Here is a 17,193-nt window from a genome sequence, read left to right as displayed (position 1 = left end):
TGACTGCACGCCACTGTTCTCACTGTCACATTATTTACGTATTTAGAAAAGAGCATGTCTGAAGACATGCATACGTTATGATTCTATAACTGGCTGCACGCCACTGTTCTCACTGTCAGATTATTTACGTATTTAGAAGAGAGCATGTCTCTTACCATGCTATTATGAACAGTGCATACGTCAGTGTAGGATGACGTTGATAGAGGTCTCTAGTGAGTTCAACGAGATAGACGAGAAAGCTTGACATACCCAGTGTGACCAGAGGCTTTGTACTGAGTGAAGCAGGTAAGTCTACCTATCAGTAGATACTGTAGGGTTCTGACAATGGTGTATAACACACAGATACACTGGGTTTTCGGTCTTTGTCCATCGTCCGGATTCTAAATAACTAAGAAAAAAACAAAACGTTTCGGAAACTTGATTTCTTTCCGTCCTCAGGTGAGGGAAGACACCTACTCTGTTGGGTCCCTTAGAAAGAGCTAACCTCAATCACAGGGCCAGGTCCTCATGTGAGAGGGAGGCACCTACTCTGTTGGGTCCCTTAGAAAGAGCTAGCCTCAATCACTGGACCACTGATTGTGGCACCTGTAAACATTTGTTCACCTGGGATTAGACTCCGACACGTTCTGTTCTTTCGATGTACAAAGTCCAAAAAGTTAGTAATCTCATTGAAGAATAGCTAGTTGCTACTCGTGTATTATCTTCAGTATTAAAAGGTAAACTTGACCTTGTGCTTAGCTAATTAAGCACTACATCATGAATGCGTATGGGGGAGTGAACGTTTAAATCCACGTTTTCTTCACCTGGGTATTAGTTGGAGGTGAGTGGTCAGCTTCTCGCACCGGTCGCTTTACACGCGGGAAAGAGCCCCCGGTACTCATTTGATAGGAGGCTTGGTGGGCCCCAAGAGCCGATCTGGACGACTACGAGAAGAGAAAATTCTTGACCCTATTGGGACTCGAACTCCAACCCCTCAGTCATCCAGCCCGTAGCCAGTCGCTATACCTACTACGCTACCCCGGCCCGTACATTTGAAGGTACTCTCCTGAAATGTGCGTGTACATATTAAAGAATGAAACATGTAAATAAGTCAACTCATTAGCATATGAGCACTAGAAGCTAAGAATTGATCAGAATTTCCTTATAATGAGAAATCCTCTTTACTGTAAGATCGCAGTTATGTCTTGAGAAATGTAATACGAAACATTCATGATAGCCCTTATTTGCCATTCCCTGTTTTGCGCAATTTCTCTTAGTTATTACGTGACGTGCTAGTCATTAGGTGTGCTTAGTTGCTTAGGTGGAAGTTTGGTTCCAGATGTGAATCATAGTTTCTTTCTTTCTTTCTTTCTTTCTTTCTTTCTTTCTTTCTTTCTTTCTTTCTTTCTTTCTTTTTTTCCTTGACACTACAGCCCCAGTGGGCCTAGGCCTGCCTCCATGAACTCCGTTCACTTCGGTTTTTCTAGATCTTACACATTCGGTAGGACTCCTTGGGCGAGTGATCAGCTCATCGCAAGGCCTCTACCTATACACAGACACAGAAAAACGCACACAAACATCCATATCCTGAGTGGGATTCGATCCCACGATCCCGGCTTCCAAGCGAGCGAAGACAGTGCATGCCTTAGACCGCTCGGCTACCGTGACCGGTAATTCCTAGTTTAGCCTGTTTAAATCTCTGTACTCTGTTTGCTGCACTGTCTTATGTTGTCCACCATGAAAATAATTCCTTTTGTTTTTTTTTCTTTCCAGCAAGAATTTTTAGTGTTAACGTTTTCATAGATTCTTATTTCGAAGTCATTCTCTTTACGATGAATATCTGACGAGATTCCCGTGTACGTAGATCACTCTTGCAGTGATGACAGCCTATCTTACAAAGTTAGCTGACGTTATGTGTTGTACGTTTTCTGAATGGCTGCACTGTATTATTCCGGGTAATACAGCAAACTGAATGATTAGTAATATATAGTTTACATTGTACATTTGTATTAATAACAGTTAATTTTTAAGAATGTGTTTCGTTTGTGTTGTTAAGGATTATGAACTTTATTTTCACTCCCTTTAATTTCAGAATAATTTTACCCACGACCTGATGTAGTCGATTTGCTACGGCGCATCTCCCTCCGCGCAGACGTCGCTGGTAGAGAGACGCTTCCATTCAAACGGGAGCAGCAAGTGGATGCGGATCGCCGTGGAACGTCGCCAGTAGCTGTCAGAACTGGACGCGCATCGGGTGCTCGGGAAGGCGTCACTATTAGAATTAAAATCAATTTCCGTCTCTCGTGCGAAAGTATCGGTACCCGAAATGGTATTGGAGATTTTTATAAGGCGAGGAATTACATATAATAAATTTATTTTTCTCGCTCAACGAAATATATAAACTGTGAAATATATATTTATGATTCTTTGTATGGCATTTGTTTTGAATTATTTTCGTATGTGAAACCCAGAAATTTATGTGACATTTTTTTTTCTAAGTACAGTTTCATGCCATGAAAGCTTTATACAAATAATTTACATAAATATGGACAAAGTTATTTCACACAGTTTTACTTTTATTCGATATTAACGTAAAGGAAAATCTTCCTACCAAAATATTTTTAAAGGATCACCGTTCATGAAGGCATAAAGAATAATACTTTATAAATAAGGACTTTAATTCGGCGGATATTATAAACTAACCATGAAGATGGAAGACAGGAAACAATTTGCTTCCTTTAAAGTAATTAATGGAAACTCAGCTGGGTTTCATATGCTATAGAAAACTGTCTCTGTTTTTAACGTGAGTGTGGCGTACTGCGGACTGTTTCTGATACAAAAATAGAACAGATTTTGTGGTGTTTCGGAGAGTGTTTTTGCAGTGCCTCGGCAAGTGTGTGAATGACGGCGCGGACATCGTAATGCAATAACGAAGCCGCCGAAAGCAAACGCTACTTGCTTCTGAACGCCTGAAGGAGATCTAAGCGGGAAAACTAATAGAGTGTTTCAGAGTGCGAACTGATGTGTATGGCTTTAATTTGTTACGGGTGCTGTTATAGTATGAATTGACAGCGCATGAATTTAATCTCATATTTGCATTTTTCTGAGACTTGGATATTAATTTATCTTGAAAAGTTGTGTTAATTATTTTAATTATAATTTAAAATTTATATCATATAATTATATTATTTTCAGTTTTTGAGTTTTTAACTCTTGTTGCATAATTTTGGTTCGAAGAGAAAGTGAGAAGTGATGGCTTTTAGTACTGTTTAAAAAAGATTAAACAAAATCAAGAAGCAAACGCCTGACTCAGTACAACCCTTTATGAAACGTCATTGAACATACGGACAAATTCATCGCAAAGAATTTTTTTTTCGAGTGATTGAAAATTAAATATGTTCATATTAGATTTTCTTTGAAGAAGACACTCATTTACGTGCTACGTGATATTGGAATGTGTAAAGTTTGAGAAGATCAGGAGTTACCAGGAATTTTAAGAATAATTACCACCAAACCAGACAACGATGAAGTTCCTCTTGATTCTGGTCTGGCTAAGCGGTGTTTGCATCGAACTCATCCCAGCCTCAACTCGGAAGGGTGAGTTTATAATATTTCCTTTTCTGTTTCTAAATTTCAGGTGTTATAACTTCATACGCACGAAAGAATTTTTCATCTGAAGAGGGTAACCCATAATAATATGTCAGCATATGCATATCAGACCTCAGCACCTCGTTATATTATTTTCATATTCATTTATTGTGCCCTATGCTACTGAAAAATCGATTGATTATTTTCTCATAGTCACTTAGTTTCAGATCCACTTACTGTGATCTCTATTATTTATTTAGTTATACGACAGTGGTAATTGTGTCAGCCAATGATCTCGCGTGAGTAACACAGAATTTCTCTCAGAGAATACTCGTACATAGACGCATTTAATTTGATCGTCGTAATTAAGAGCGTTTGCCCGTGTGGAGGCGGGTTAGAATACCTCAAACGTAGCCCTGCGAGCCGTGGAAGGCGACGGAAAGGTAACCCGCTGCCTTGGGATATAATTGGGCCACCCCGTCTTTGGGGACATACATAGAGAGAGCTGGTCCTCCAGGTTGGGGGTTGGACGCAAGGCCTTGCTTTTTATTGTTACGAAATCCAAGGAAGATCTCAAGTCTGACAGAATATTTTAAGGAAGATTATGACTCAAAAAAGGTTGTTTTGTCAATATTGATGAATTATTATGAATGATTATTTTCATAGATATAATTAATGTTTATTTCGAAGATGTGATATGCTTTCTTTGAAATATTTGGTGAAATTTATGTGCTATTTTGGTCGAATTTGGTATTTTGAGGGTAGAATAGAATATTCTTGTTCGCCATTAACTTGGATCGTTATATATTTGCAAACCTTGGGACTTGTACCTCTTTCTTTAAATGTCTCCATTACAGATATATAGACGTGTTTGTTCTCGATACTGAACATGCCTCTCTTCGTTAGTCTTGTCACAGATATGAAAGATAATCTTATAATAAGATTCTTAAATATTATAATATTTAATTTTAATACCGAGTTTCATCATGTGTGAACCAGGAAAAATCCAAAGTTGAAGATGCATTTCAGTAATAAAATGGTTTTAAAAATGGAAAGTTTAAGGCATTTCCTTCAGCGGTAACCGAATGTTGTTGCCACTCACCGGAAGAATGCCTTGAACAATTCGGGACATGTGGCAGAAATTGTAAAATTTCTAAATGTTATTTTAAACAGATTAATTATTTTTAGTCCAGCAAAGTCTTATAAATGAACGTCGGTCATATATGTTATTGCCGCTATTTCTTTTGAAGTCTTCATTTTTCTGGTGTCTCAAGAAGTTATTTTCACTTGCTTGCGTTGAATTTTCATTTTAGTAAAAACAGATGTTTAGAAAAGTTAGTGTACACGTAACTACCCGAGGCCTGAAAACAATATCTGAAGTTCGTGTTTAGCTTAATCACACATTGTTTTAACCCAACACGACGCAATAGAGAAACACATGGTATTAGGATTGCCTCGCCTCGAAATCCTTTTGTTAGTTTGGTCAACGAAAGCGAACCAATCCTACGTCGCTTCTGGACGCCTATCTTTGTCTTTGCGTCCCCCTTTGTGTTTTGTCTCAGAAATAACAGTTAACATTGCAATCAAATCTTCTCGGGCTACCAGGCATGACGGTTGTTTAAGAACTGCCGACGTTTCGGAGATCATCTCTGTCCCATCAAGGTGTGACGATTTAGGTATTCAAAGACAACTGTCAAGGACACGCTTAAATCTGTTCAAGGTTTATGGATATCTGTGCGTACATGATTTGCTTAAAGTACCTACGTGGATGGCATAATGGGGAGATTATGCCTGCTTTCCACTTATTGTGAAATGACGCCTGAAAGCCGGAATTGTTTATTGCTAGGTAACGGGCCGGTAAGCGCCCGAGAAAATGAACACTCACGCAACAATAGAATAACTGTCGTTTTAATGCAACGGCAGTGGAAAGACACCTCTGTAACAATAGAGGAATTGTTATGAAGCAGTGTTTTCTGTTGGGGCCGCCCCGAGGCTATGTAACGAGGATCTAAGACAAACTGAATGAAAATTGAACGAGTCTCTTGAGATGGCAAGAAGGAGTTAGCATTTAAAAGAAGACTTAATGTGTGCTGCTGTTACAGTGAGACTGGTGTAAAAATCCGTTGTCAGGATATGACTAATGAAAACTGAGAATCCTAGTGTGTGTGCACCGGTGAAATGTAAAGTGCGTAGGGCAGCAATAGTGTTATAATTACTTGTAGTTACGAATTGAGTGTATAAGTGCAGTAAATCCATTCATCCACTCCTAACCCCGTCTAAACGTCTCACACCCCCCTAAAACACGTGACAGTATGTTTGTGCTATAAACTGAACAACGCATTTATATGAAATTTGTTAAAATCGGCTGAACATTAAAATTTATGTGACTTCACGTTTCGTTCATATGTGTCTTATACAAATGTTACTTCATTTAGTCAGGATCTAAGTGAAACCCGTGACAAGTTCCATAAGCAGGGAGTCAGCTGTGGAAAGCATCATGACATGAAATTCAAGAAATATTGTTTTCTTGGTCACAAAAATAATTTGTGTGTGACCAAGAAACTTTATGGGGTACGCGGTAGCGTAGTTGGTTGAGGCCCTATGCTGTAAGCTGGAAGTTCTCGGGTTCGAGTCCCGATCAAGTAGGTTTCTTTTTTTTTTTTCAATTTACCTAATCCTTCCAGCCGCACTATGGCCCTGGGGTCGACTCAACCTCTAGCAGAAATGAGTACCAGGAATCGTTCTGGGGGGGGGGGCGTAAGGATGACAATCTTACCGCCATCTGTTAGCCGATTGTCTAGAAGATATGGGAGCCTCAGCCTCTCTCAACTCTATGGGCCTTCGCGGCCTGTTACAGGTATAACTTTACCTTATATTATAAGAGTACATAGCCAACATAAACATGAAAACATATTTTGTGAAACTGAAATGCTTTTTTCTTTTTAATGTACACGCTCCTAGTACCGTAATATCCCTACATAAAAACATCCTACCATGGTGATTCTGGTCTATCTGTTTAACAGAAAGGCTGACCATTCGTGCCACACTAACTTATTAATTTCAGGTCAGATGCAGTTTGAGTGCTGACGTAATATTAATTACAAAAATTGAAATCAAACAAGATTATATCAGCTGCCAGTCAGGCTTCATCCCTGTTACCCTGAGCGTTCTGTTAATATTCTTATTGTGAATCACAAAAACAAATTGAAAGAGGCTTTTTTTCTATGCATTGATTTCCACGCGTTGTTAGAATAGTTGCATAAACTGTATATCTCTACCAAGCTTTGTTCAGGCTCACTGCAACTACTTAATAAGTTGAATTGAACTATTGTACAAAGTGTCGAGGTCGAGAAAAGATGGATCTATACATCTACTCCCCTATACGACTTCATGGCTTAGTGCTTAGTTAAGTACAGGGTCAACTTTACCTTTTATACCTTTTTCAAATAAATAGTAAAAAGGCAAAGTCGTCCTTATGCTTAATTAATTAAGCATTACCACATGAAGGCGTGTAGGGGAGTGGATGTATAGATCCACTTTTTATTGCCCTCACCCTGCCATCGACGTCATGTAGTCTCGAAAGTGACAGCGTCTTTAAATAACCAACCAACTATATGTTCTCACGTGACTGAATACTTATATGCTAGGAAGGATGAAGAAGTAAGCTTCAGTATCTACCCACCGCTGCGGCCCGGGTTTGATCCCGGGTCTGGTCAAGTGGGATTTGTGGTGGACAAAGTGGCGCTGGGGTAGGTTTGCTCCGAGTACTTCGGTTTCCCCTGCCAATCTTCATTCCACCAACTGCTCCATAATCATCCTCTCCTATCATCTGGGGCTGGTACAATAGGCCAGAAGTGACCGCAGTACAAGGGACTTAGTCCCACCCCACTAGCAAAAATAAAAGCTTCAGTATCCTGTTTTAAGTCATTTTAACGGTATGTGCCTAGAAGGAGAATGCTGATTCAAATGCCTAGTTTTCAGCTCGACACTCGAACACGGGTCTTCCTTAACATCGATCACGCTTCTTACGCCATTTGCCTCCTATCAGTCTAGCAGAAACGAAAGGTGATTAAAGGTGGGCTTGTTTGTCCCGTCTTCCGTCACAAATTATTAGGCTCGGTGTACCTAGAAACAGCCATCTCCGAATTTGTAATTAAGATGCATTAATTGCGGCTGAATAATTGAAGACGCTAAGTGCAGAGTCACATGACTTCAAGCAGTAATCAAGGTAGCTCTCAGAATTTTGTAGTGCTTTAGCACCTGTAACTTGTTTACACTGCTTCGAAATTAGTTTCTTATGTCGGATGTTTTCCTTTGTAGCGCTCTTAAACACTCCGCAAAGTGTGTTACAGCAACGTGTTACAGTAATAACTTTCAGTAAACAGACTCCATCAACACGTCTTAGATGACGGATACAAAAAACCTTTTCGTACGACAGCTGTTCTTCGGGCTGACTCGCGTTATGTAAAGGCGTAACATCCAGATAACTGCCTCAAACTCGCTTACATATACCATACCGGGTCAAATGCAGTCAATATATATTGATAACTCTATAGACCGCTTCTGTGGACTAGTGGTCAGAGTTCCTGGCTACATATCCAGAGGTCCCGGTTCGATTCTAGGCTCTACCAGATTTTCTGAGAAGTAGTGGGTCTGGAACGGGGTCCACTCAACCTCGTGAGGATAATAGAGGGGCTATTTTAAGGAAATAGCGGCTCCGGTCTAAAAAACCGAGATTAACTGCCGTGGGGATACGTTTCGCTGACCACGTGACACCTATCCACAAAATTGGGCATTAACTTGGCCGACAAGAGGCGGTAGCTCGGTCGGTATAGTTCTGTTGCGGACTGCAGGCCACGGAGTTTATATCCCTAACAAATGGTTAACATTTCTGACACTATAGGTAAGGTTTCTGAATCTTTTCCCTGAGGCCCGCTATCATCACTTTTCTTAGTTCTCCTCAGTATTTCACCCAGATAATTTGTTATATCTTGAAGAAGGTCGATACCGTTTACAGTTCATTTTCTGTAATTATTCGTATAATCATCTTCAACTTGTACATGCCTCATTTAAGTAACTACATAGAAACTTACTTCCTTATCCAAATGTACTTTAATATACCTAACAACTGAGGTATTATTATTATTAGAGGGGGTGGGTTTCCCAATGCACTTAGACCAGTTATTGGTCCATTGTGCGTGCCCCTTTAATTTCTACTGTCGCCATACCCTACCTGTACCGGTGCGTGCTATCAGCCCCGTTCAGCCAACGAGGTCGGCCGTCGGTACCTCGATACTTCCCCCCATCTACCAGAGGCATTGTAAACTAGTTGGGCGGGAAACTTGCCTAATTTTGCTCAGAGGTCTCCTAGAGACATGAGGTTCTTTTACGTGCCGTAAATCTACGACATGGGACCTACGGCTTAAAGTCCCTCCCGGAGGACTTGTTCCCTGAAATTTTCCGCCCTTAAAAATTCCACGACCTCCGCCGGGTTTGAACCCGCGTACCTGGAGTCATGAGGTGGGAACGTTATGGAGGCCGGTTAACAACTGAGGTGTTTGAAAGGGCTTATCACTTTTTCAGATACATGCCTTAAATTTCACTCTTTGAGCTCCTCGTTCCTACAAGATGCGCTTCGGATACATGCATTAGTACCATCACAGCCGAAGAGATCGGCTCATTGTTAATCATCTAGAATAATATTTCTTTCAATAGGTGGCACCATGTGTGACACATCGATATTTGAAAAGAAAATGAGCATTCACATTATGTATTTCTGTTGCTGTTTTGATGTCCCATGAGGAAATTATTGCATTATGTTGTATGCAGTTGGATTTAACCTCAAGTAGCCTTGGCAGTTTTAATAGGAAGTTCTGTGGTGAAGCTTGACATTTAGAGCGCTCATTTCAGTTAACCTGATTATTCTTCTTTCAGCATGTTCTGTTACGTTCTACGTTGGTCTTGGTCTACATCGGAACTACTTCCGTGTTGCTTTGTTAGCCACAGTCTGTTAGGTTGTTCTTCATTTTCCCTATGATATACAGGGTGATTCACGAAGTTTTACCCCAACTTAGGGAGGGCATTCCTGAGGTAATTTGTGTCTACAATGAATATTAACAAAACAAATTTTGTTTAAAATGGTTCATTGTGTGTATAGAAATAAAACTGTGAATTCAGTTGATTTCAAAGACTCTTTTAAGTACATTATTTTTCCTGCACCAGATACAAGCAGTGTTAATGAAAATCAGCATTTCAATTTACAGCTGTCTTTACAATTCTAAAGACTCTACTGAACTTTCATTTGTTATATTTTTTATGAATTGTGCATACAAATTCTTTTTATACATAATTTAGAATGATCTATAATCTAGTTCACACAGGTCTGTGTTATTTTGTAACCGACTGTATATGGAGTCTGTGTATGAGGAAACGATAAAACTGTCACACATAATCATGGTTCAGAAATTTCTGAAAATCTGGTAGTGTGACAACATCGACTTCTCTGGATGTGGTTCTTCATTTCTTTTGTGCCATAACTGACTGAGTGAGACGCCCAGAAGTGTGAAACCCACCTTCCAAATGCTGGCTGAGAAATTCACAGCCAAAATTTGGAAATCATCACTGGCAACCAGGCATTCTGGTATCCAATTCATAATTAAAGACATACAATAATTTTAAAACTGGCGAAAAATATTTTTTTCTTTGAATTTCAGTCAAAACAAATTAGAAATACAATACAAACACTTTTCAGATCGTTAATGTTTTAGGAAGAAGCATTCTAAAACTTTTTTTTTTAATTTCTTAATTTTGCATTGTGCAACATTTTTCTTCGATTTTGTGTTACAAAATTACATTATTTTCAGCATCCCATTCTGTAAACATACCAATGGTTGCATATCACACCCTTCTATCAATCTGTTTCCTTTAAACTGTAGTGCTTTAGACGACGACTGGATTTACATAAGATTTAAAAAAAATGTCTCCCTGCACGTCAACACAATGCGTCGCACGCGTATGAACCGCTCTGCCTATCTACCTACGCGCAACATTCAAACCGGTCTACCTTATCTGCCGACATAGCTGACTGGAACGTATGGTCGCCCACGCTGAAGCATAGCGCTGCATTCACAATGATGCGTTTCGAAAATCTATTGTTACTCCATAACTATTGGAAATCGACCACAAGTTTATAAGGAAATTTTGCAGGAAATAACCCCAGGAATATGTACTATAAGCCGGGGTAAACCTTCGTGAATCACCCTGTGTGTTACATTAAAACAGAAATCCATTACTGTTGGTTGTTACTAGTAAATCGGAAATCCCTAAGTGTATTAGACAAAACTAGTATTGTATATTAAAAGCTGAGAAGTATTCCACCTGTTGGTAAAAACCCAAATCATGGTTCAGGTATTTACTGATTTTTTTTTTCAGTAGAAACCAGTTTATATCAAGAAAGCAGTCTTCTGGGATTTGACACCGTGTATAAGTGGTGTTAACCGACGTTTCGGAGGAACGTATCGCCTCCATCTTCAGGGTAGAAGAAAATATAAGAATTCTGCAAGCGAAGAGACCGTGAGAACCGGTAAAAGCAGTCTGCTTCTCACGGTCTCTTCGCTTGCAGAATTCTGATATTTTTTCTTCTACCCTGAAGATGGAGGCGATACGTTCCTCCGAAACGTCGGTTAACACCACTTATACACGGTGCCAAATCCCAGAAGACTGCTTTCTTCATAGTCACCGCCGTGAAAGCCTCAAATCTTACACAGTTTATATCACATCTCTTTTAGTTAAAGTTGGGTTCTGCTGATTTCTTTCAGTACCAGGAACAAAATTCGGCACATAGCGTACAGTTTTTATTTAGCATTATGGTACAGGACTTCAGCAAAATCGTTATCACTGTCCGTTAATTTTATTTTCTCTCTCTCTCTCTCTCTCAAAATTTCACCCGAAGTTTTACGCACAAACGTTTTCTTGAAATCATATAGTATCGGTATTAAAAACTGTATCAACTGAAGACATTATGAACAATAATTTAACGAGCATCGACTGAAAATGCACAAATATAGATAAAGATGGAATGTAGTAACAGTTTTAAGTTAAAACATAGGTGGGTTAGATTAGATTACCGTAAGGTTCTAGCCGTCAGCTTAGGAGTATAAGCAACATCTTTTAATGAATAAATGTTCACCATTTTAAATTTGAATTTCTCATGAGGGTGAATATCAAGCTAACGGTTTACTAGGAAGTTACATTGCATAGTCTGGTAGACATCAATTTTCTGGAGAGACCTGTTTCCTCCATCTCCCCTGAAGATTGAAGCAGAAGATTCCTCCGAAACTTATTATACGTCTACTGTGCGATCGAGGATGCTTCACTGTCAGTGACGTAGACCGTTACGTCATAATTAGAAAATTAGTAGACTCCATTTTTATCATATTTCTGTTATTCATAGGCCGGTGGGAATTTCAGACATACATACAAGGAAGTTTTCTTCCGAAACTTTGCCCACGAAAGCTATGACACACACTGGTTCTTAAAGTACACGTACCTACCAGACCACACGGCACAACATGAATGTTCAACCTCGCTCCGCCATGCAGAAGCTGCCTACTGCTCAGTGGACATATCCAGATACAACTCGATTTAACTAAAACTAACTTCATGGAGCCGAGCCCTTCTTGAGAAGCCGCCACCCATGCACATACTCAAAAATTTCTCAGGATTTTATGGAACTCGAAGGTTAATTACCGTGTTCACCAGAGCCCTCCACTGGTCCCTACCCTGAGCCACATCGATCCAGCCCATACCACACAATCCTGTCTAAGAACCATTTTAATATTGTCCACCCACCTACGTCTTGGTCTTCCTAGTGGTCTCTTTCCTTCTGGCGTACCCAACAACATCCTACGTATATATGCACTATTCTTTCCCCAATTCATGCTACATTCCATGTTCATCTAATGATTCGATATAACTGTATAACCTTCTCCTTGGCCTTTAGTCCGTAAACAAACTATACCGACCAAGTGGCCCCCTCTTGTCAGCGAAGTTAGTGCCAACTTTTGCGCATAGAGGATGTCGCGTGGTCAGCGCAGCGGACCCCACGGCCGTTAATCTCGGTTTTCTAGACCGGTATAACTGTATATACTGATTCAGAAAAGGTTTCCGCTAAAGGAGACAAGAAACGAACACACAGCCCAGATTCACTTTTCGCTTAGTGTGGGGTGGAGTCCAACTGAGTCCACTAGGCACGACGGCCACTGATTGACCTATTGTAGCCTGCCCCGGGTGATTATGATGATGGAGAATTTGGTGGAATGAAGATTGGCAGGGGAACCCGAAGTACTCGGAGAAAACCCGCCCCACCGCCACTTTGTCCACCACAAATCCCACTTGACTAGACCCGGTCTCGAACCCGGGCCGCCGCGGTGAGAAGCCAGCGACTAACCGCTTGAGCTATGGCGGGGCCTTACAGCCAGGATTAGTAAATGCTAGAAATTGTAATTCGCAGTGGGATGGTCAGTATGTATTAAACTTGGCTGTTTCTGGAATCTACTATAAACAGCTGGTATTTATATTTAATATGTATTATACTTTATGTGCTTGTGTGTGCGTGCGTGCGTGTGGCTCCACCTGTATCCAAACGAGAGGAGAGAGGTAATTTTTATTCTTTCTGTGAGTGTACTGAATATACGAATCCAACAAAATAGTCCCAGATATTGGCTGCTCTCAGTTAATATTTAAGGCTAAAAGAACATATGTAGACTATTGTTTATGTTGTAGAATCTAAAGGGTTCTGACGATGGTGGATGACACACAGAATTACTGGGGTTTTTGGACTTTTTCCATCGTCCGGAATTCTAGGTAACACAGGACGTTTCGGAAAATGGATCGGTTTCCGTCTTCAGGTAAAAAAGGAAGACACCTACTTAGTTGGGCTCCTTTTTTTTATTGCTAGTGGAGTGGGACTAAGTCCCTTGTACTGCGGCCACTTCTGGCCTATTGTACCAGCCCCAGATGATGGTGAGGGTGATTGTGGAGCAATTGGTGGAATGAAGATTGGTAGGGGAAACCGAAGTACTTGGAGAAAACCTGCCCCAGCGCCAATTTGTCCACCACAAATCCAACTTGACCAGACCCGGGATCGAACCCGGGCCGTCGCGGTGGGAAACCAACGACTATGGCGTGGCCTCAGTTGGGCTCCTTAGAAAGAGCTAACCTCAGTCACCGGACAGATCCAATTTCCGAAACGTCGTGTCCTCTATTACGTAGAATTCCGGACGATGGAAAAAGTAAAAAAATCCAGTAATTCTGTATTGTTTATGTTGTTTCTTTCGTCTTTTCCGTTACATTTTAAGTGTTTCAATTTCAACACAGAGCAAATTGAGTAGTCAAATACTCGTATATAATCCTTTAAAATATCTTCTTAAATAGGTCAAAAGCTTGGCTGAGTGTATTTTATATACATAACTACAGGTACTACTACTACTGCTGCCTACTGCAGTGATATGAAAGTTTAGACACAACAGGAGCTCACTGTAGACCATGATTGAACTGGAGGGCCGGCCAGTGAAGTAGATATAGAGTACAGTGAATGTGTCGTCTGTTTAGATGACTGCTGTGTGTGTGTGTGTGTGTGTGTGGGGGGGGCGAGGGGGGTGCACCAGTGGAAGTTACAACAAACAGTCTTCCCCATACACATTTATCCCCCTCAAAACACACAGAGAATTCACCAGAAACAGAACAGACAGAATAACGAGCACTCTACGTTGTGCGCGCATACTAATTGCTTGAATTCAAAAATGGTATATGTCTACATATAATGATATATACTTTGGTTTAGAAGAATCAGAAATTCAGGTTTTCCTAAATCGTTAGGTTGCTAAATTCATATAGGATTTTAGGTTCTCACATCGGTGGTTATGATGAGTTCTGTCTTCTGGGATACAAACGCCCTGCTTGCTACCTGCGTTGTGTGGTTATGATCATTTTTCGACCATGAAGATGAAAGCGGCATGTTGCTACGAAACATCGGTTGATTTTCATCGGACTACACGGTTGTATATCCCAGAAGACAGAACTCTCTATACATGTACGCTTTTATTTGAAAATGCAGTAACACCGAACAGTTTAGTCTCATGGTGACACTACAGATTTATATTTGTGAGGTTCCCGGTTCGTGTCTCAGTCGCAGCACTACATATTATGATTGACATATTTTGTGGCTTTCCTCAGTCCCTCCAGGCAATTTACACTATATTTCTCAGTCTCAAGGAAGAATGATCCTTTCCTGTTCTTCTTTCATCCGTCATATTCATCTCGAAGCCGTATGATCTTCGATACTGAAGGCGTTGTAGGAGTCCTATAACGATTAACTATTGGCAAATCTTAGGTTATTTAACTGCGCTTATCCGCTGCAGACATTATATAGCGTCCAGTGAGGTGACGGTATTCTGACATGACGCCTGAAAGCCGTAATAGCGGAGCCACAGTAGACTTTCATTGCTACGCAGCGACTCAGTAAACAGGTTGCCGCGGCAACGAATACGTAAGCAACATTCGAAGTATTGTTGGGCTATAACGATGAAAACGGTGTTTTCTGTTGGTTCCGATCCGAGGCTATACAACGAGGATTACAGATCAGCGGAATTAGAATTGAGGGAATATCTTGAGATGGCAGTCGAAGATGAATGAGAAGAAATGGCAAGAAAGGAGTTAGGCTGTGAATAGAAGACTTAATATTTGCAGCAGTTAGAGTGAGACTGGTATAATTACGGTGTTGAAATCCGTTGCAAGGATACGACTAATGAAGACTTGATAACACTAGCTTCTGTGTGTAACGGTGAACCGTAAAATGTGTAGATCAGTGACAGCTACTTGTAATTACGAGTTGAGTGTACAAGTGCAGTAAATCCAATCCAAATCCAGTCTTATAATCACACCCCATAATGCTTGTGACAATATAATTATGAGAGTTGGTGAAATAACGAAACGCTTCAGTCCTGTGATCTTGCCGAAGTTCGAACCAGGTACCTCCCGAATACAAAACAAGGGTCCTGCTGATACCGTGACCTGCTCGGTATTCATAACATGCTGGCTAGCAGGGCCTGTGGAGTCACTAAAGAACGGTGATAGATGAGACGGCGGCATTAGCGGGAAGGTGATTGATATGGGGCAATCAAATTACTTTAAAAAGCCACCTGTCCCCAATGCCAATTAGTCTGCCACAAATCCTACACGGATGGTCCTGAAATTGAACTTCTGCCTCTGATTTGAGAAACAGAGATAGTAACCTTGGACGTAAAGTAAAAAAAAAAGTTGTAAAATTTTCTCTGTGCTTAATTCATTAAACACTAACGCCATGCAGTTATTTGGGGGAATGGAGTTTAGTTCCATTTTCTCCTCTGAACTAGGTGGAGAGGAATGGCCTGTTTCACGCTCCTGCCTCTTTACCCCGGAGGATAACCATTGGAGAGGAGGCTGAGGGGGCTCCAGAGCCGGTCTGGACGCCGTGAAGTAGAAAAATATGTTGTGCCTGCAGGGTACCGAACCCCGGCCGTCAACATACTTACCTTGTTTATTATAATATCTTGCCCCTCCTTGTAAATTAATTTTATTCTGATATTATCAGATCAATTAATGTCAGTTTATTTTATATAGTACTTTTTATTTGGTTAACGAAGTAGGTGACAATTACTTTTATACAGTTTTGTTGTTTTAGGTTTTAATGCAGATTTAGGTGATGCATTTGTCACTAAATCTGGAACCTGGTCGCTGTGTTTGTTTAGGGACTATTATTGTTATACAATTCAGCTCGAAACTTCTGCAAAAATACTGCCGCGTAAATGTATGTGAATATATACGGGGTTTGGATTGGTAACTGGATTTATTGAACACTTACAGATCGTAACTACAAGTTACACTAGCACTAGCGCTAATTCACACACTCAACAATTCACTAGAGCACGTATTGAGTCTTCTCAGTCTGCTGTGTCTTCACCAGCCGTTGTCTGGTGATGGCTTCCAACGCCATAGATCCCTCGTCTTCCGTGTTCACGTCCTTACTAGCCGGCGACTGTCTCACAACTAACTAAATTCTAGACTTGTTTTGCTTATAACACCTCGGCACGGACCACACAGAAAACATATCTCCCAACAGTTCTTTCTTTGCGTCACGTGGCTGTCAGACCGCTTAGATAATATCATTCCTGTGTTTCTGTTTACGGCCATTACCTAGCAACGGGTCTACGTGTTACATTGTTATAACTAGGTATATTATAATGGCGGGAAATTTGGTCTCGCAACCAGCTGGAGCAGTAGAGATATGAATGAGGTGTGTTTGCAGACAAAGAGCTGCTGAGTAGATTTTGGGACTCGGTGAGAAGTGAGAGGAAGGTGGAGAGGACTGTGAGAATATGAATGTCGCAACTTATACTCTTCACGAAATATCCTGCTATTAGTGTGATTAGCAGGGCTCGAATTTTGATGACCTGAAAATATTTAAAAAATGACCTATAGAAGGACCGAACAAATCCAGAAAAATGACCTAAAATATGACCCAAAAATGTAATATGCAGGGCCCGGATTTTGATGACCTGAAAATATTCAAAATATGAGCGAAACAAT

General features: G+C 40.6%; 1 protein-coding gene across 1 annotated transcript in view; it reads left to right on the top strand.

Moving 5' to 3' along the window:
• Positions 1–3,368: 3,368 nt before the first annotated feature.
• LOC111868044 overlaps positions 3,369–17,193 on the top strand; it is a 453,072-nt gene continuing 439,247 nt past the window's right edge. The window contains exon 1 of the mRNA XM_023858397.2: positions 3,369–3,576. Within this exon, the coding sequence (XP_023714165.1) occupies positions 3,504–3,576 (73 nt within the window). The 5' untranslated portion in view covers positions 3,369–3,503. The remainder of the gene's footprint in view (positions 3,577–17,193) is intronic.

The sequence above is a fragment of the Cryptotermes secundus genome, unplaced genomic scaffold, assembly GCF_002891405.2.
Source record: "Cryptotermes secundus unplaced genomic scaffold, Csec_1.0 scaffold97, whole genome shotgun sequence".
NCBI lineage: Eukaryota > Metazoa > Arthropoda > Insecta > Blattodea > Kalotermitidae > Cryptotermes > Cryptotermes secundus.
This window is presented reverse-complemented; position numbering and strand designations above follow the sequence as displayed.